The sequence below is a fragment of the Corvus brachyrhynchos genome, unplaced genomic scaffold (assembly GCF_000691975.1).
Source record: "Corvus brachyrhynchos isolate BGI_N302 unplaced genomic scaffold, ASM69197v1 scaffold5, whole genome shotgun sequence".
Taxonomy (NCBI): Eukaryota; Metazoa; Chordata; class Aves; order Passeriformes; family Corvidae; genus Corvus; species Corvus brachyrhynchos.
The window spans coordinates 875503-896608 of record NW_008238321.1 but is presented as its reverse complement, the minus strand read 5'-3'; the positions used below and the strand labels follow the sequence as shown (position 1 = coordinate 896608).

Genomic DNA, 21106 nt, shown 5'->3' with positions numbered 1-21106 from the left:
CTCCACATCCACGGAGAAGGAACAGAACTGAAAACCCTGTTTCAATCTCAGGTAGGTGAGAGGAAGATTACAAAGTATTTCTAGCAAGCCCTTGCAAAAAAAAAAAAAAAAAAAAAGGGAAGAATTTTCATTCTATGCTAAAAATTATGGCCATTTTACAAAATGACATTTCAACAAGCACCTGGAACACCATTCCTACCTGTTAGGATGCATACTTTTCCAAGTAACCATGCTTTTTATACATTTTTTTCATTTGAATTAAGTTTTTCATGTACATAGTTTAGTTCATAGAATCATAGAATGATTTGGCTTGGAAGGGACCTTAAAGATCATCCAGTTTCAATCCTCCTGCAATGGGCAGAGACACCTTCCACTAAAAAAGGTTTGTCAGAGCTCCATCAGTCTGACCTTGAAATCTTCCAGGGGTGGGGCATCCACAGCATCTCTGGGCAACCTGTGCCAGTGTCTCACAACCCTCACAGTAAAAAAAATTCTTCCTAACATCTCCTCTAAACCTACTCTGTCTCAGTTTAAAATCATCCTCCTTCTCCTGTATCTCCATGCTCTCATAAAAAGTCTCTGTCCGTCTTGCCTGTAGGCTCTCTTCAGGCACTGGAAGGTCACCATTTAGGGCACCCCAAAGCCTTCTTTTCTCAGGGCTGAACAATCCCAGTTCTCTCAGCCTTTCCTCACAGGAGAGGTACTTCATCCCTCTCATCATCTTGGCACTTCCTCTGGATTTGCTCCAACAGGTCACAGAATCACAGGATGGGTCAGGCTGGACACAGTGGGTCACCGGATGCCACCTCCCTGTTCCAGCAGGGCCATCCCAGAGCACAGGACACAGGATTGTGTCCAGATGGTTCTGGAATATCCCCAGTGAGGGAGACTCCACAGCCTCTCAGGGCAATCTGATCCAGAGCTGGATGCAGTACTCCAGGTGGGGTCTCACCAGAGCAGAGTTCGTGTTCCAAAGGATTTTGAACCACTTTATTCCAATGGAAAACCCGGGTCCCTAAGTCAGGCTCATTGGATTAACAGTATTTCCAAAGCCTCAGAAGCCCTGCTGTGAGAAGCAACCCCAGCAAGCTGCAGCTCTAGAACTGTGGGCAGTAGCAGCTCAGGAGCTGTGAAAATATTACAGACTCCTGTTCTCAAACATTTTTAATAGGTGATTTTCTGCAATGATAAAAGATAGAGAAAGTCTAATTTTAGGATCTGTTCATCATTTGTGTCTGGAACATTTTCTTCTACATTTTATTATGAGGCAAAATACAAATCACATGCTGGGTAGTTGCAATCTTTGAGTGATTTGCCTTAATGCATGCAGATACAGTAGAGTGGACACCGGTGTTACATAAAGAAACTTGAAGCAGTTAACAGGTACACTAAACCAAAACAAAATTAAAAGCAGATTAACATGCAAGCATACTTCCATCAGGAAATCCATTTGTACAAGAGTCAAGTTCCACAGAGTCATCCCCCGCTTGTACAACTTCTCTTGCCCAGGGTGTACCGAGGGATGTTCTGCTCTGAGTAAGATCTAAGAGTCAAAGCAGTTTGAACCTTGCCTTCCCCAACTGATGCTTTGGTAACAGCACAAACCTTTACTCAAAAATAGTTCAAGATACCTAATGATGTTTCTGTCTTAATAGTTTGTCAGTAGCTGTTTCAGTAATAAATGAAAGTTAATGCACATTTCTAATTTCTGTATTAGCATTCACAACTCAGATGCATTATTTCAATATAAAACATATGGTGAAATCAAATTAGTAGTGGGAAAATTAACTCAACCCATAGAGAAACTAGAAATTCACTATTAAATAAAAACTGCCAAGGATCATCACTTTTTTTAAAATGGAATAGCATATATCCAATCAAAATAAAAGATTAGTGTGCAAATACTAGACAACATAATTGCATAATGTACCTTTACAAAATTACATAATATGGGTGCAGCTTATTTCCCTGCTTGCTGTTTGAAGAATAGATTGTTTAATAACCCATCAAAGCTATCTGTAAACCACAGCAACAATAGAGCAGATGTTGACTGTTGTCTTGTGCCTCACAGACATAATTAAATACAATGAAACACTCACGCACCCAAATAATGGAGGACAAACAAATGCAGCAATGCTGCTCTATAAACATAAACCTCATTTACTGGGCACCTACCTTATATTAATCTGTGAAATTTAAACGAGGGAGGAAAACAGAAAGGAAAGTATTTATTTGCCTTCAGACCACAAAAACTGCAAACAAAGAATTCCTCTCAGTATTAAGTAGCTCTAACTTCTGCAGTACTGATTCCCACAAAGCTCAGAGGGAATCACCTTTTCTATTGTGACCAAACCAGGACAGGACAGTTACATTTCCTGTACAAAAAGGTACCTGAATCTATGATGCTGAACGGCCCAAACAGGCTAAAAACATTGTGTCTGCTGTGTCATACAAAGTCTTAAGATGCCCGTGTAAAACCAGGTTGCCTTTAATTGCAAAACACATTCCCTGCAATTATTTCCTATTTCCTCACCAAACCTTCTTTTAAAGGGGCAATGGAAAGCAAAGATTAGGTTCCATAACTATCCAACCAAGTGGTTTTCTGCTAGGACATCTTACAACATTATTTAATACTCTAATTCACATCACAATTTCAGAGATTTTTAAAAAACAGCCTTCTTTATCTTCATGTCTATAATCAAGTGTAGATACATATTTTCTTTCACAAAATCAATATTGATCCACTATTAGAAAAAGATAATTATGTAAATCAATACAAAATTAAGAACCTAATCCTGCAGTTGCTATTAAGAAACAAAGTTTCCAGGCAAAAAAACAACTTCAAAAACTATCACTCGTGTATAGTAGAACACTGAAAAATATTTATTAGAAAAAATTAGCTAAAATAATAATATTTAATAAGCGTTATTATTTGTTTTTATTTTAGGTAGAGAATATAAAACTGCTTTGCTTACTGCAAATGTATTTTGCCTTTATATTTCATTTAGTTATTTCTAAGAAATAAGACAGAATATAATGTGATCTGCATCTCTATGATGATAAAACCATGCTAGTCTCCTTCCATAGACAACACCATAAAGCATAAATCCAAATGGAAAACAAATGGAAGTATAATGCCACTGTGAAGCAAACCAATCAACCCTAAAACAGCTGAGATAGATCTCATCCAGAAGTTCATTCATTCTTTATAGAAAAGAAATGAAAATATTCCTAGGTGTATCAGATTAAAAAAAGAAAAAAAAACCCACAAAAAAACCCACCCTCAGCAGCTCTGAAAGGTTGTAAAGCACTAAATTCCTTTGATTTATGAGGCAGCGTCCACCGCACTGAGCAAAACAACTCAGCATGCCAGGACCCTTTTCCCTGAAATTCCTTTATTAACACACCCTGGCTCTGCGAGTGAACAAAAGCAGTGGTGCGGGGTGTATAAATCATTAATACTCTGCTGTGCAATGGCTGAATTTCCTGTGTGAGCTGGGAAGCCTTCCTGCACAACAGGGATTTTGGGCTTGGAATTGGCTGCTATGAAATGTACTTCATCATCCGCCGTGTTTGACGCTTCCCAATAGCTTTGTACTTTTCCTCTCCTTTTTCTCCCCCAAGCCCAGCAACTGCAATAGAAATTTATTGGATTTTATGTCTGCAAATAAAAGGAAGAGAAAAACAGGAAAGAAGGCAAGCAAGCCCATTTAGAAGCAGAATCCTTTTGCCTTCATTTAAAGATATGTTGTGTGCAAATAAAATCCAGCATTAACAAATTAATTTGGCATCTTAGTAATTTTTACTCTACCCGCTCTAAATAGAAAAAAAAAAAGAAAAAGAAAAAAAACTGATCAAAAAGGGTTTACCCTTAAAAAAAAAAATCAACTATCACTAAAAATGTGACTCCTCCCCAAATTAAGTAATTTTCTATTGGAGTATTTATTTATTTATTTTAAGAACAGGCAGGAAGAAGGGCAGAGAAACTCCTGAACTCCGCTGTTTCAGTGTTTTTACTTTTGGTGTCTCAAAAAGCTTTCCAAAGAGCAACAGGCAATTTCATGTGCACATGCCAAGCTTGGTATTCCAAGTGAAGCTGGAAGAGATGGTATCAAAGGGAAAGGAAAAAAAATAAACCAAGCCCCTTGGAACTGCAGTTTCTGAACACTCCTGTATTTTTGCAGCAAGACACGCTGAACTTGGGTAGGCAATACCAAAACTACTTATCTTGCCTCTGAAGGACGTGCAAGACAACAACAGCAAAGTCAAATGCTTTTCCAAACTTTGAAATGAAATAGCAAGTAATCTTTATAAAACATTCTGCACTAAAACACTCCTTTTGGGGCTAGACTTGGGAAAACTAGAGAGCATGACAGACAGAGGAATGCTGAAAAAGCAGTCTCAAACCATATGCTACCCATCAGGGAAAATGACACTCATTATAAAGGTAACTCAGGATACAATCAGTCTTCCAGCCAGGCCAGAGCACGATTCCAAAGGTATCCGGCATCAGCACTACCACAAACACGTTTATCGCCTTCTAAGCCGCAAATATTTAAGACACTTGGAATGCTGCTTTGCAAAAGTGAACAAGCTGAAGTCAGAATAGGGAAACATTCCAGTGGGCCATTTTACACTTCTGCAGCCATCCAGCAGACTTGAGATTACAGGAGTAAGCCTGCAATGCATGCAGGAGTCCCTCTGCATTACACAATAATGACATTCTGAACAGAAATAAATGAAGCCCCTGCAGTGCTATTCTGTCAGCTTTTGAAAGTAAATAACTTCACTTCTGACAAGACAGAGACATTTTTTTCCTCCTCCTGCCACAGAGCATTAATTGAGCCATGCAGCCATGTAACATCCCAGAGACAGGACTAATACATGACAAGGGAAAAAGCTTAAGGAGGGGACACTCACTGAATATACGGGCTGCCTAACTTCTTTTCACCCCCAGATTTTCACACCAGCTCTGTTTTGGCAAAATCTTCTCAGGGAGAACTTTCAACCTTCTTTTTGCCTCCCTTTACAATGGTAACTGTAACTTATTTCAAAGAAATACTTTCATTTCCCACTGCCTCATGAAAGATTGTGCCACTAGGACATCACAAGCTTGTATTTTAGAACTTTTTATCTTTCCTTGTTCATAAATTAAGCTTCACACCCATAATCAATATTTGTAATTAACTATTTCACGTACACAAGACTTACTATCCGCAACAGAGATAATGATTATTACTATAAAACAAAATGCTATGAGAAGCAAAAGAACCGAAGAAATCAACTTCAAAGCTACATAATAATAAATATTAGTGCAAGTCAGTAAGGAATCGAGGCAAGGCATGTAAGTATATACACAAACCACAAATATATATAAGATGGCAGTATAAAAATCAGTGTACAGTTACAAAACAAATCATATTCAAGATGTTATAGTTAGGAAGAGCAACAATTTTTGGTGCATTTTGAAATAAAGGGTTAAAACAAATTTAAAGTTTGTCTACGATGAAAGCACTTGCATTCTTATTCATGAGTACCTGAACATCTTAAGTATTTCAGTTTTGAAGTACCACAGCCTTTCTTTCCATATCTGGACAAAAAAGTGAAAATCAGTGACTCACTGTGAACAAAAAATAATTCAATGAATGCTTCAGTTCTTACTACGGTATCTAATTTTGATTCTGCCTGTGTTCAACACAACGAGAAAGAGCAGGATCAAAACACTGCGAGATCTCTCCACAGCTGGAGCCTGCTCTAGTGCAAAAGACCAAAGGCCCAACTACAACTAGTCAGGATAGCACAGACATTAGATATGCTATTTTCTCTAATTAAATTCACTGGGCTGCTGCACTGACAGAGTGGGAGGGGAAGCAAAATGTAAAAGAAGTCAATGGTGCTGCACTAGGCAACTCCGAGGGAAATGAGCAATGCCAGCAAAGAAATGACAGGAGGTTCTCAGGAGAGCTCTTGCACTACACATCACACCTTAAAACTGATAAATCAATCGCACATGCACCTTTAAAAGGCAGGAAAGCTTGAAGGATTCTTAGAGGGTGTTGACTTCTCCTTTCCACCAGCATTATTCTAACTCTATAAAACAAGGTGATAAATTCCAGTGTCACAATTCTTATCACTTTCATTTATACCGCCTATTAAATGCTTCAAAAATATTTTTAGCAGAATTAATATTAACGTGATCATAGTACTTATTTACCAACTCAGAAATACACATATTGAAAACAAAACAAAAAAAGTCAGTCTAGTTTTGAATGGCTGTGGTCAAAAAAATCAAAACAAACTGAAATATCTACTGGCTGCCTTGAGAAAAACCCCTGCTTACATAACCACCACACGCTTTCCTTGGTATAAAATACCACACCACATATTTTTTTTTTTCAGAAAATACCCATCCATATACATACTTAGCAAATATTAGTGAATGGGGACAACTTTCAAATAGCTCACAACAGAATATCCAGCCATCCCTTTTCAGATAAAGTGATTGAAAATGTTCAAAGAGGTCACTTAGAAAAACCAATGGTTCTAAGCCAAAAATATTCACCTGCTCCCACCACATGGAAGGTCCTTTGCAACTGCTCTTGCTCTTATAGTCCAAAGCAGCAGATAACCTTCTTAACAGATTCTTCTGGTTCGTTGAGGGGTTTTTGTGTCTGGAGTTGGTTTTCTTTTTTTTTGGTTGGGTTTTTTTTTCCCCCCTCCTTCTAGTATTTAAAGAGGGGAGTACTTCACTGAAGCACTTCCTCTCGCTTTTGTAAGTGACTGACCTTGTTTGACAAGGCTAGAGTTAAATGCCCCAAACTAGCTCTTATTCAGAATGAGAGCTGCTACAGCACTTGATCTCTAAGCCACTTCTCATTAGCCTCTGGAAAACAACAGAGAAGCTCTTGGGAGACAAAAGATATGTAAACATGGAAATTGGGCTTCAATCACAGGTGGAGTCTCAAGTATCAGCTTCTGAGTTTACTGGTGAATACCAAATGATCTTATTTATCCTGATTGGTTAAACAGCAAGACATTATTCCTGAAATCCGCATTAACAGCACTCCTGGATGCAACAGCTGCACTCCCACCTTTTGAGGTCTGTTTCATTGATACACTAAAATTCCCTAAGAGTGCCACAGTGTCCCCTTAGGTACAAATGCAACCACAGGATATGGTCTGTAGGACAGCAGCTCCTTTTTTGTTTTAACAGAGTACCATAATTTGTCTGACATAGCACAGGCTTTTAGCCTACACATATGAATAAACAAGTACTATGTTTCTCTTGGGGCAGCGAAGCCAGTTAAATGAATCAGAAAACCCTGAAAATATTGCCTACCCTCAGTCCATCAGCTACTGGACAATTACTCAAGGCCCAGCTGTAAGAAAAACAGATGGTGAGTGAGCATTAGTACTGTGGACGTCCGTGCACTCACGCAGTCATAAGCAGAGGTTGTACGTTCTCACCTGAAAATTTCCATGAAATAGCAGAGAGAGGAACAAAATCGTGCAAGGACTCCAATTTGTAAACTAACAGATGCTTAAAATTTTCAAGAACTAAAGTCAGATTAACTGATTTTACAGGAGAGCCACAGAGTGAGTGAGTACTATAAATGCACTAGGCAAAGAAAGGCCATGTCCTTATGATTGGTTTAAACAGTCTCACCATAAAACATTGGTTATTGAATTCAACTGACATACCTGAACCTTTGAAGAGTCACCGAAGTATTAAATGCAAAAACCAGATACTTAGAACTGTAACTGCAATGGTGGCATTCAGCAATTGATGTGCTTTTGCTCTATTAAAAAAAGTTAAACTGTATCTGGGAATTGTTTGAATTGTTCATCCATCCAATTCTTTACACAATTTTAGCACAAAGATAATCTGTTCTAATCCTTATTCCATTATTGACACTATTGACTACATCAATTGAAAATGCTACCAAATAAATCAACGTTGAATTAAGCCATGAAGAAAGAATGTGATAAAAAGTCTTTCAGACCCCTATAAATCATCAGATCCAGAAGCATGACATAAGTAACTGAGAGGGGAATTCAGCTTTTCTCCGTAGTCATAATGCTTAAGGCCCAAATAAAATTACACTAATTTACCATGTAAGCAGTAATGGAATAGCTGGGGTAGAGATGGAGGTTTTGTTGGTTTCTGCTTTGTTTTCATGGTGGATTCTTTTCGTCATTGGTATGAGAGCTGTACCATGAACTACTTTGTTAAAGACAGAAAAGGTTGATATTGAAGTTTCAGTTCAATTGTTTTCGATCTGTGAATGTCCACTATGAGCAATTGCTCCATTTAAGAGGAATTACCCTTTGTACAAACCACTTCACTATTTAAAACAAAGCACATCTATCATCATTAAACAGAAAAAAAAAAATTACCAATTTTAAAATAATGACAGCAGCACTGTACACTATGACATGGAATATTCTGTGATGTTTCAAAACAAGAGTTCGTTTTGTTACCACCAACAGAATAACCAGGAAAACACAGACCATGGGAAAACACCAGTTAACAGAACTAAGCCTCCATTAATAGACCCGAAATCCCAATTTACCAGCGGTCAACATTTTGCTGCAAAAATTACTTCAGGCCAGCATTTGATATAAATGTGTGGTCAGAAATTGGGTTTTGCATTGATGTGTCATATTAAGGGGAAGAAAAGAAAATAGATGCAGCTGTTTCTAACCCCATAAAATGTTACCAAAGGATAGGGTGTGCTACAAATCCAAGTTCCCTTCTCCTGTATCTCTAAATATTGACACTAAAGAAAATTCTTACCCACATGCATCCACACTTTACCAGCTGACCCTGTCCTTACAGTGACTCAGTGAAAACTTCCAAGGCCAAGCCCCACGTTCTCCCTCTGTTCATTGCTGCCACTGACACAGTCATTTCGGTTTTGATGCTCTTTGAAAACTCACTCTGGATTTCCATAGTTAGAACTATCTTATTAAGAAAGTGTCCACATCATTTCAGACCATTTCAAATAACTACCTCAGAAGCATTCTTCAGTTTCTGTTGGCTTTTTCAAGTGAACATCTTATCAAGAGTTAATCTATAACATGATCTAGGCCTCTGTTCTTTGTTTATTTTCAACTTTATTTTCAAGAGTAAAGCCCAAAATATTTTTAGGTAAAGCATCCTCCATGCATAAACTGTTTAAAAAAAATATTCTGTTCCTCACTTGGCTCTTAAAACATTACACACACGTAAAGTGAAAGATATCAGAGCAAATAATCAAGTTTCTAACCCTGGAAAAAGTAGTAGAGCATTCTATAGTACACTGTGGAAATCAGTTTATCCATTTACACTACACAAACTGGCCAAGCGATGTCACTTTCACAAATAAATAATGGCCAATTTTCAATGACTACCAAAATAGGTTTTCCCAAATGATTAATACAGCTCCACAGAAAACCACTATCCTCGTGGCTAGGAGGATAAATAAGCATTTACTGACAAAGATTGCCTTACCCATCTTGAGAAGAACGTAATAATGCCTTTCAGTCTTTCAAGAAAGGCTTATATCCAAGTGTAAAACTTACACATGACAGAATACCAATGCAGACACGCAAAAATAAAAAAAAAAAAAAATATTTTCATAAGTTCTAAATAGGCAGCAAAGTTTACCAAGAGAGAGCTCAGTTGTTATACAGATGTCTGAGTTCATTTTAACTGAGGTGCAAGTGAGCAGATATATCTCAGGTGCAATTTTTAGAGAAAAAAACCAAACTTGACAGCTTCACATAATGTCTATTTACTGCTGGTCACAGGTTGCACAGGCAGGGAGGATTCACTAGTTATTAAGTTGCCACATAAAGCTTTTAGGTTACCTGTATTTAAGATCGATAGACAACTTCATAGAGAGAGAAAAACATTTACAGTTTCACTGAAATAGTGATATTTGCACTAAACATACAAACCAAGTATTTTTGTAGGTTTGCTCTACACTATCAGATAGGGGAAAAATAGAAAAAAACCCAAGTATATTGTCATGGTGAAAGTTTACTAATGTTTTTTCAAAAACAAACGACTTTCTATTCCTTTACTGTTTAAAACCAGAACCACATTACGTTGGCTTTGCAGGTGATGTCAACTCAGTCCTCTCTGCCTGGATAATTTTGAGATAAAGTAGCATTGTTTCTAAAGAAATACTTAAATACATAAAATAAGAGATAATATCTGAATTAAGAACGTGATTACCTGACTCTCTAGGAATTCAGAATAACTAAAACGCCAACCATCATTCAAAAGAAGCAACAAGCACAGAATTTTGAACCTGCCACAATTTTCATCACAAATTTAGCAGACTTTTCAACCTATTATATAACTGTGATTAGTACAGGCAGAATGATTCTAAACTGACAATAGGATTAAGGAGATGAGAAAGCAAACACTTTAAAAAAAAATACTTTAAGTGTAGCAGTTAATCCACTTAAAGAGTTAAAAATTATCCGCTAGATATAGCGCTTTGTAAAGTGCATTAGCAACCACTTCTCATCTTTCCCTTGAACGGAATAGATGCAATTGAATTCCCTGTTCTAAAGTATTCATTAGAGTTGCACAGCTTCGTAAACGTTAAAGCAGTGCCATGCTATAGATGTGTTTGCATAATGATACTGCAATATCTCACTGAGGAAGGTTATTAGAGCACCCAACCTCATCTTTATGTTATCCTTCATCAGCTCCTTGTGTGGCCATGTTGACCTCTCACCTTAATTCCCATTTTTCCTTTCAAAAGCTCTATCTTTAACATAGAAATTGCTCTTTGTCAAACTCAAAAAAACAAATCCAGAACAAAACACAGGAGTACATTTTGTATATAACCACTAAGTGCACAAGTCACGCTGGATCATTAAAGCTGATCTATAAATGCCATTCCCAAAACAGACCCAGAATACAGAACTACCAAGATCGTACATTTTAGTTACAGCATGCAAATTACTGAAATTTAAACGCATCATATTTATCTGATGCAAATTTTAATTGCAGACATATGAATCCCTCCCACATGCATGGATAATGTAGGGCGCATGCAAGGATCTGTTATTATGCACTCCCAAGCTGGAAGTCAGAAATGGTTTATACTACACTACACAAGAAAAAAAACCTACAGAAGGTTTTATATCCTGAAAATACTGGACCTCTCTTCTTTCAGCAGTAACAGGAAAATAAATGTTCTCGAATAAAAATAAGCTTTAAATCTATTTTATCTATTCTTTAGAAACAAAAAGAAATACCGTATAACATCTTTCAGGCATTTGTGAATGCAGAAATAAAGTTAGAGACTTTCAGGGAAGTCAATATGCAAAGAAACTATTGCAGTGGAAGTTGGAAGAAATGCCCCTCTTTGTAGGCACAAGAATATTTTTCCTCCTGAAGTTTCAACAGAAGTAACAGAATAAACAGTATTAATCATTTTTGCATGATAACATATTTCTGTCTTGGCTCTACATACTTACTAGATGACTCTGTAATGGTGGATTCAGTTATAAAATAGAGTAGAATACAAAGATGATTCCAAAATACCAGTTAAAAAAAATGTGTTATTATCCAGTTATTTGACATTACAGCAGAGAGGGGGTACCAAATAGTAAATGCTTTCAGAAGAGAGAGGGGGGCGAAATACTTAAAAAAAAATCCTCTAAGCAAAACCGAAATGAAACTAAAAAAAAAAATTAAAAATTTACTAGAAATGGGTATTGTTGTGCTGATACCCAAACATTTTTTTTAAACCCAGTCCAATATACTTCAATGATAGAAGTATTCTGCACAGATATATCCTTATAAATCATCTTTTTCCTGGTGAAGCAAAAATCAGCTTGGCTTTAATCAGCAGCACGTTTCAACACAGCCTTAAAATTCCTGTCTTCAAAGAAGGCTTAAACAAAATTGCCATTGGGCACATTTACATTAGAAGTATAATTTATGCCTGCAAGTGAATAAAGAGCAGTCCTTTATGGCTGAAACTCTGCTACAGTATCCACGAGAAACGCAGACAGTACCGTGTTAAATATCTATAAACAGCACCAATGGAGACACTGCAAAAAAAATAAAATAAACCAGCACCAAAACACCAAAAGATATGCAAAGGCTTGATGCTCTGTTAAAACATATTTTCTACTCACTCTCACATTCTTAAGTGCAGGCACAACACTCGCTCCACAGGGTGGGAGACATTTATACAGTCTATTCACACAAAAAATACCTCCCCGACTGCAAATCCCCCAAACGATGCTGACAAAGCAAGCACTGCAAGGAAAAGAAAAAGTTAAGCAAACTTACCTGCTGTAAGTACATAAAAGTCAAGGCACAGGAGAGCTGGGGACACATGCCCACATTCGGCAGTGCCACGCAGGTTGCACCCGTAAGGGGATGCTGCATGGTGTTGCTCTGAAGTCTACGTAGAACAAGTGAGGGGGCTTGCATGCAAGCACGTTTGCCCTATCTTGTCACTACGGGTTGGTTTTTTTTTTTCCCTTTTGATGATTTAAATAAGAAACGGTGTTTCTCGAATGCCTCTCCTCTCCCCAGCGCCAAACCCCTACATTCGTTTGTCAGCTAAGGCAACTTGGTAGGTTTAAACTACGAATTTTTAACAGAGAGGAAAAAAAGAAGACACAGCCTGCAGCCTATTGATGAGCAAATGGAACTTCCTCAATGACAGAGAGCTGAAGCTTGTCTCACAACAGTAGCTGCTGACTAGGAGAGAGAGAGAGACTCAGTGAGGCTCAGTCGGCTGGTGCTGATGCTGCACAGCTTCTCATTTGTCAAATGGGTCCTAGGGCAGGGTCTTTACCACTCACCAAAATTCAAATACTGCATTTTAAAAATCCCTGGAGAGGATAGGAAAGGAGAGAAAGTGAGCGTGCTGCATCACAGGCATCCATGAGATCTGGGCAATTAGTGTCATTGCCCAGCTGGGACTGAATGCCTGTTATGATTCTGCATGCACACAGACACACTCACACACTTCCCCCCCCTCCCAGGACTCACACCTGACTGGAAAAGGGCTTTCCCCTTCTAAGAACAGAAGTATGAAGCACAAAGTAGGAAAGGGAAAGAATCTTGGCTAGCCAGGAAGATTCCAGCAAATACACAGTGCTATCAGCAAATGATTTTTTAAATTACAAATTAATTTTATATCTACATTTCATTCACTATCCAGTTTCCCAGAGAAGCCTATAAAAGCATTACAATGAAACTGAGCAGGAGCTGTGTAACCACTGCAGCAGAAACACTGGGAATGAAACAGAATTCTGTGGCATACTGTGTCTACTTTACTGGAGGAGGGGAGCACACTTGGATAGACTCAATCTTAAAATTGGTCTAAAGCCCATCTCATCTAAAATTACAAATTTATTTGACAGCTAGTCAATCTATTATCAAGGACTGCCCTATCAGGTTACATGGAAAAATTACATTTGCAATTTTCAGAATTTAGTGTTTACTTTCTTCTTTGAGAACGATACCTCAAGTGCAAGTTTTTTTTTCCCCCCCCCCCCCCTTTATTTTATGGAGTAATAATTATTCATTAGGAGATCTAGTTAGTCTTTATGTAATAAAGTAGGATGTGACCTGCAAATCAAATAATTTATACTACAGCTTGTCCTTGAGGTCCTATATTACAGGGCTTTTTTTTCATGAGATACAACTCAAGTATAACAGAAAATATTACTATTTTTAATTAGAATTTGACAAATGAATTAAATATTAATTCATCAGGAAAGAAGGTCAAACCTCAAAGAACCACCTGAGGTTTCGAAGGGGTTCCTTTCAAAAGGACTCTGCAGAAGATTTGAAAATAGCCTATTTTATAGGATATCTAATTCCCACAAAAACACATCTGAGATCTAGAGTTTAATACTAACAACAATAAACAAATAACCCACATACAAGAGAAGTCTATTTCATCAACAGCATAACTGGTTTGATATAAGATCTACCCTTAAAAACAAATAATAGTCCTCGCTTAACTGGAAACAGAATCAAAACACGTCACTGCAACTCAGGTGCTACATTAAAAAAAAATAATTTCTTTTTCATTCTACATGTGCACACACATACCTGCACCCACACAAGCCTCAGAGACTGATTTAGATCCACTAAGTCTTCTTCATGCAAAACTGAAAATTTTCCAGCAGAATCAGTTATTATGTAATTTTCTTTCTCAAAAGCAGTCAATGCAACAAAAGCAATGCATTCATAACTCGGGAATCAACACCAAAAGAGTCATGCACAAACTTACAATACAGAAATTGGGTTTGGCTTAGGACACATCCATGCTTTTGCAGTTTATCACGGACTCATCTACTAGAACAGCCCAGATTATTTAATCACCAAAAAAAAAGAAAAAAAAACACCAAAAAAACCAAACAAAAACCCCAAACCACCAAACAAAAAACCCCTCATGCCACAGAGCAAGAGCAAGTGAGGAGGAGGAGAAATGAACCCTCTCTGTGCCCTTTCTCCTTTTTTCATTCTTTCTCTGTGCCTTAAGCAGTCTCCTGTTCTGACAGGAGTATGTCATGCTTTTCTTCATTCTTTTTATTTTTTTTTCTAGCACAGAAAGGCTGTTATTCTGCAAATGCCCTAAGCTGAGAGAAGTTCCCCCTCAGTTCAGTTTCATATGAAATACCATAAATAATACATGGTACTTTAATGAGACCTTATCAGCATGTTTAATGAAAAACAAATACGTTATGTAAGGTAACCAACTCCTTTTACATTATGTCAAAATCAAAGGCAGCATGCTTCCTAGCCAAACAGTTTGGAACTATATAAGTCTATCCAATTTCCCAAAGTGAAGTTCTGGAACATGGTGATGGTCAAGCAAAGCTTCTTCTGTCTGTTGCACTATTTTACAGCTAAAAGGACATCCATAAAACAGATTAAATTCTTAAAGGCAGTGTGTTGAACAATTACTTCAAGAGAATTTAGCACTGGCAGTGTAGCTAACAGTAATTGTAAAAGTGAATTTTTCACCAGCCTTTTATCCTTTATTTTCACCCAATTTGAAGTCAGAAAAATATGACCCACAAATAGTGTGTATTCTTTACATTTACATAATTATATTATTAAAACAACAGCAGTATCTAAACTATCCAAATCATCTGTACACAGAGAAACAATAAACATACATAATTCAGTAGTGTAAGAGACCTAAAAAAGAAACATAATTCTTTAGCCTGATATACACTGCTTCAAGAAATGCAGGGGAAAGTCATTACCAATTTTCATCCCTTCCAAGGATAACTTGTCATTATGTCTAAAAAGAAAAAAGGTAACAAAATGTGTTTTATTTTTATAAATACAAAATCAATGTCTCTTCTTTAAAGCCATTTCCTTGTTTACACACACTTTTGTCCCTAACCCAGCCCATTAATCACCCCCACAGTCCCAGTTATGGCTATATATACCCTAAGTGCCACTACAGCTGTGCCAAAGGGACATGAATGCCTGTACACAGCCTGACCTTCCATCCCCCTGCACAGGGACAGCGTCCCTGTAACAGCAGCATGCAATCCCACAGAACAGCACAGACCCCAGCAACACCTCATCTGCAAATTATTAACAACTCGATTTTTCCTTTATTCTACTGCAGCCAGTGAGTGCAATTGCAAAGGCCACTTCGCCTACAGCACATGACATTTCCCAGCTGCCTCAGTTCGGCCCTGTTGGGTCAGGAACTGAACTCACCCCAGGCTCAGCGGCTGATATTATCAAGTACCTATCAATTAACAACAAATACCAACATTTTACATAAAACAAAGAGGCCAGTCATCTACACTGCCCACATCAGCCTCTGTGGGAGTTCCTAGAAACATTCTAGTAGATAAAACCTTCTGCCACACTAATAACGGATCCATCTGAGATCCAATGCCTACTACACCGCCATGGGAGTCAACACTCCCTCCTCCAGCCTCTTTGGGTTGTCCATGTCGTGGCTTATGGCACAGGTAGAGAACTTGCAGACAGACACCTTCTCCCCGCACGCATTGAGAATACCCTTTCAAAAATGCCAACAGCAAAGCCTGGATCAATCCTGAATATGCCAATGAAAACACAAAAGCAAAGAAGCTCCAAAACAAAGCAAGAAGGACCAGCAGTGCTTCTCACACAGCTGACTTACAAATCCAAACCCACTTATATTTGCAATGCATCTGTTTATTTAACGTAACGCGTTCCATTTAAAATCAACCACTCCGTTTGCTGTGACCTGGTAGTCAACTTAAAACTTATGTCCAAATTTTGAGTTTCCAGACCTTTGACCTAGAAGTTAACATTTGGAATTACCACAGCAGACTATCTAATAGTCAAACCATTTCCATCAAGTAAAAGAAGGCTCAAACACATCACCTGCAACACCACACACCATTTTACACTTCAAGCTCATCTCAGTAGTAGGCTACATTAAGAAGTTCACACAAAGGATCTATGCAGTATTCCAAGTATTGTATGCCTCCAGACATCAAGCGTTAGAAAAAATTAATTATGACTGCATATTAAACGCTCCATGTGAAGAATGTATCTTCTTCTCTACTTTATAAAGTGGTTGATGCGGTACAAAAAGAATTCAGGCAAGTGGCAGAGAATCTAATAGTAGAGCAGCCCTTTCTCTAAACCCTCCTTATCTAACACCATGTGAAAAAAATAATTCCCAGGACTTAAAACCAGGAAAACCAGCACATTGTAAAATCGAATACATCAGTAACGTATTTTGATAAATTACTATCAATTATCAATATCTCTGCCTGTATTTCACATAGTATTCTATTTTCTGTAGATATACTAAGTCTTTTTAAAATAAAGCGGGGAAACATCACAGATTTTTTTTAATACTGTTTTATCAAAAATATTAAATCAAAGGGTTTCCCTGTATTCTTGTAAACTAAAAGGCAACGTCTTATCCTTCCAGTGGTATTTTCTTGTCATGACTATCCCTGTTTCTAATATCAGGTATATGTTAAGATTGCTCTTCTTTACTAGGTTTTTGCACAAAGATCAGAACATTACAGAGGCTCATGCTTACCTCAGGCAAGTAAGAATCACTAATTTTCTGTTTCTATTAAGCACGGTGTTACATCCATTGACTTCTCCAGTACTTCATACCCAATATCTCCAAAGCCCCTGTAGCACGGAGTTAACCTCTTCAGCACCACCCAACACACGTTTCACAAGCAATCAGCATTAACTCTAGATTTTTCACAACAGAAGCAGCCAGGAGCCTTTATTCCCACCAACGTGCTCGAGGCAGGGGAAGGGAACAAGATAAATAAAATGTTCAGCCTTTACAGAGTTAGGGGCAGCGCCGAGCAGAACGTGTGCGCTCGTCAGCAGGGTGATCTCCCTGCTCTGGGGACATTCTGTAGGGAGCCTGCGGGCAGGGAAACGAGCGCGCTTTAAGCCCTGGAGGCAGCTCGGGTGCGCGGAGCGGGTCCCGCAGCGGGGCCGGGCCGGGAGCGCTCCCGCTCCGCCGTTCCGGGCGCTCCATCTAGCGGAGACACGGCTCATTCCAGGGCACACGGCTCCTTCCAGCGCCCGGACACAGCCTGCCGCTCCGCACCCGCGGGGAACTCGCCGGCGTTCCCTGGGGACACCGCTGCCTCCACAGCGGGAGCCTGCGGCTGCCCCAGCAGCGCGACCCCGAGCGCCGCCAGCTCCTTCGGGATCGCCATCGCCCCGCTCTCCGCGCTGCGCTCCCGTCAGCTGCTTACGCCACATCGGCACCGAGACTCGGCGGGCACACTTTGGAAAGGCAGCGTAGCTGATGCCTGAAGGGGCAAAAGGTCTGGGGAAGCGCAGCTCAGCCCGTGGCACAGGAACCATGGCCACGACAAAGGAAGGGCCGCGCTGGGCAGAGCAGGAGGCAGTGGGTGCAGCAGCCCTGATTTAGGAAAGTTTAAGGTGATGTGCCATTACATGGTCGGGGGGAGAAAAAAAAAAAAAATAAAAATAAAAATACCCAAATAGCTTTATCTAAACTGTTACCTCTAAACTCGAGAAGCAGGGACATAGGCAGACCCAAAAAGATGAAAAGGAAATTGGTGCAGCAAAAATCCTCTAGCAATCCCACTCTCACCGCCCTGAGCACAAGGCAATGCAGACACTACAACATGTCCTTTTGAGAAGCACAGGGTGCTCACACCCCCCATGCATTACTGTCACAACACCAAATCAACTTTTACAAACAGGTACTTACAGAGATTCTTTAGGTCTGACACACTGGTACAAGCCTGCATCAGAAAAGAACCCCTTGAACACAGGTGTCCAGTTTAATAATTACCATTTAGGTTATTCTTCATATCACAATCTTACAAAGATGACAGGTGTGTCACGTGTAGCCTTGCCCTACAAGGTTTTTCCACAAGTCCAGATAAGAAGATGTGACAATATGATCCTTAGAAAATGAACTTTGGATGAAATTTAAAAACTCAGGATTTTTTTTTTAAAGTAATCTAAAAAATTAAGGAATATTAACCACAGAAAACTGTGTACACCTTGTTAAGCTTCAGTCCATCGAATGGAAGGGCTACAAACTACTCAGAAAAGAAGTGTACAGGTGGACCTGAAGTGACAAAGCCTACTTTTCACTATTTCCACTTGTGGCAGTTTGTCAAGTATCAGACAGGAGAAAGAGAGCATTTGACAATGAGGACATACTGCACATGTTTCACTTAGATTTGTTTTCATACAAAATTGTGTTTTCTTATTTTATATACACACAAATTACTTGCAGCACTACACTTGATTTTGTTCACGTATACAACACTTACTTTAAATTAAAATTTTCACACTAATTCATTAATCCACAAAAGTTTGCCCCACTTTTTTTTTTTTTGGTTCCTTAGTTTTTATCACCGTATCTCACACTTTGCTGCTGTTATAAATTCACAAGGAAAGAATTTAACTTGGAGAGCAAAATAAGCTGCAGGAGCACCTAAATTTAGAGCTTGTTTCCATGTGACAGCAATAAAAGTCAAAATAACCAAAGTACCATCAAATGTAATTGTAAGAATACATAGTAGGACAGCACAAACACATCTTGATCAAGAAGGTTTTTTATGAAATATTATTAATCTCTTAAAAATTAAAAGGATGTCAAATCTCAGAAGGAGAATAAGTGATAGATTAATTATGCTATTATGTAAAGGTTGCATTTTTTTTTCTGTAGGAATTAAATTAACTGGACATCAGCACAGTTTCCTTCTACAGTGAAATCACTTCTTTTATTATTCTGTCTACATCTGGCCATCCCTCATATATTCTGACTGAATCTAGATCCACCATACTTGGCTCTCAATGCTGGACTCATTTTAATGTAAAACAGCTAAATATTAACATGCTTATGTATGGAACCAAGAAATCCTCCTTATCTCTGCTTCTCCTGTCCTTTGCTTACAGCCTGCCCACTCCCCAGAGTGCAGGATCCCTCCAGTGCAGCAAAGGATTCCCGTGCAGCTCCCTCAAGGACTTTGTTTATCATCACCGACCAGCAAAACTCAAAACACTCCTCATCATTCTGGTCCTACTCCATAACATGGGCTAAGTCACTTTCAAATTTAGCTCAATGACTTCTTCATCTCTAGTTCTTTCTTTTGGCTTTCAATCTGAATTTTAACTGAAGCTTCAAATTCTTATGACCAAGCCTGACAGGTTCTAGTTAAATACCCAGCTTCACCCAAAGAGATAAAGATATGACTCAGGAGAGCTAAAATTGAGAGGTTTTCAGCTTTATGCTCCAGTTTATATTGAAGCACTACCATGGCTAAGGTAAGCAGCTATACACTCTCCAAAATCCCATTCCAGAAGAAAGATATCTGATGCCATGACCCAATCTCACTCCTGTGCCAGAATCTAGGCAGAGAAGGTTGGTTTGGTTCTATATATATATATATTTTTTTTTTTTTAGACAGGAATTTTGGCTCTCTCCAACCCTTGCAGAATGACAAGCTTTGGCATGGAAGGAGTTTTGCATATTAAACTGATACAAAGCTGCCTACAAAGGCTTGTTTAGTTTGAGATAGAGACAGAAGTACCATGTGAGAAAGTTCAATTTTATATACAGAGTAAATATTGTCTCCTTTCTTTTTATTCCAGTTTATTCACCAATTTTGAACGAAGCAGTTGCCTTTTTTTTTTTTTTTTCCTAACTTCAATTTCCCCTCAATCCTCCAGGGATCCTGTCCTTTCCATACTGCATTTCCAATTGTTTCATTAGTGTAACTAACCTCTCTCTGTTCACGAGTCCAGCATCAGCTCTCTCCTCTCTTCACACTCTAATTGGCCTTTTTTTTCATCTTTTCCTACTTCAATTGATAAGGTGTCACACTCCACACTACTGAGTCTTCCTTTTCCTCAGCTACTAACTAGAGTCTGAAAATTCATTTACAGTATTTTCTCGAAGCTGCTTGCTTTCATCAACACTAATCAACTCTCCCTTGTTATGGTGGCCATCCTTGTCCTCTCCTACTTGTAAACCCTTCCTCTCTAGCCTTTCTTAATGCAACAAAATTCACACCAGAAACACTGAATTCCCTCTTCTTTTCCCCTCTGCTGTTTTTTGGCACTATCACCACATCTGCTTTCAGCATAAAGCTCAAGTTTCTCATCCTCCAGGGTTCAGACCATCCAAGACTCAGCATTAAAATCTACTCTTGTTGGACATTTACACACAGATCACCTGATATTCCTTAGTTTCTCTAAGACCCTTCTCAATAATCAATGTCCCAAAGCTATGACCAGACTCCTCTACTCAAGCATTGAACAATGTTTCACTTTGGATGGGGCCTTCACCTCCCCTGCAAAGTGATTTCCAGGAAATAAAGCATGTGCACAACAGAATGTACAAAATGTTGTGCTCAGTGTTTTGTACCAGAAATAGGTTGGACACACCCGAGAGAAGCAGGTTTGCTACAGCTGCTCCTCAGCATAAGCACCAGCAGAACAAGCAGCACTTGCACACAGGCCAACTTCCCTCTGACTTCCAAGAATCTCCCAGTCATGACAAGCAGAAACACCCTCACAAATAGAAAGAAAGCCTTAAACCTTGTTTATTCCAACTATGCTTATGCCAGCTGTAAAAGG

General features: G+C 38.7%; 1 protein-coding gene across 25 annotated transcripts in view; it reads right to left on the bottom strand.

Annotated features, from left to right (window-relative positions):
* The window catches only part of RBFOX1 (RNA binding protein, fox-1 homolog 1), a 1116883-nt gene that overhangs the window by 252016 nt on the left and 843761 nt on the right, over positions 1 to 21106 (bottom strand). The window contains exon 1 of one of the 25 annotated variants that reach the window (XM_008633367.2): positions 12305 to 12901. The exons of 21 other annotated variants lie outside the window; for them this stretch is intronic. In XM_008633367.2, the coding sequence (XP_008631589.1) occupies positions 12305 to 12448 (144 nt within the window). In that variant the 5' untranslated portion in view covers positions 12449 to 12901. Of the gene's footprint in view, positions 1 to 12304; positions 12902 to 21106 lie in introns of those variants that run through there. 3 more of the 25 variants (XM_017733910.1, XM_017733916.1, XM_017733915.1) reach the window with 3 other exon arrangements.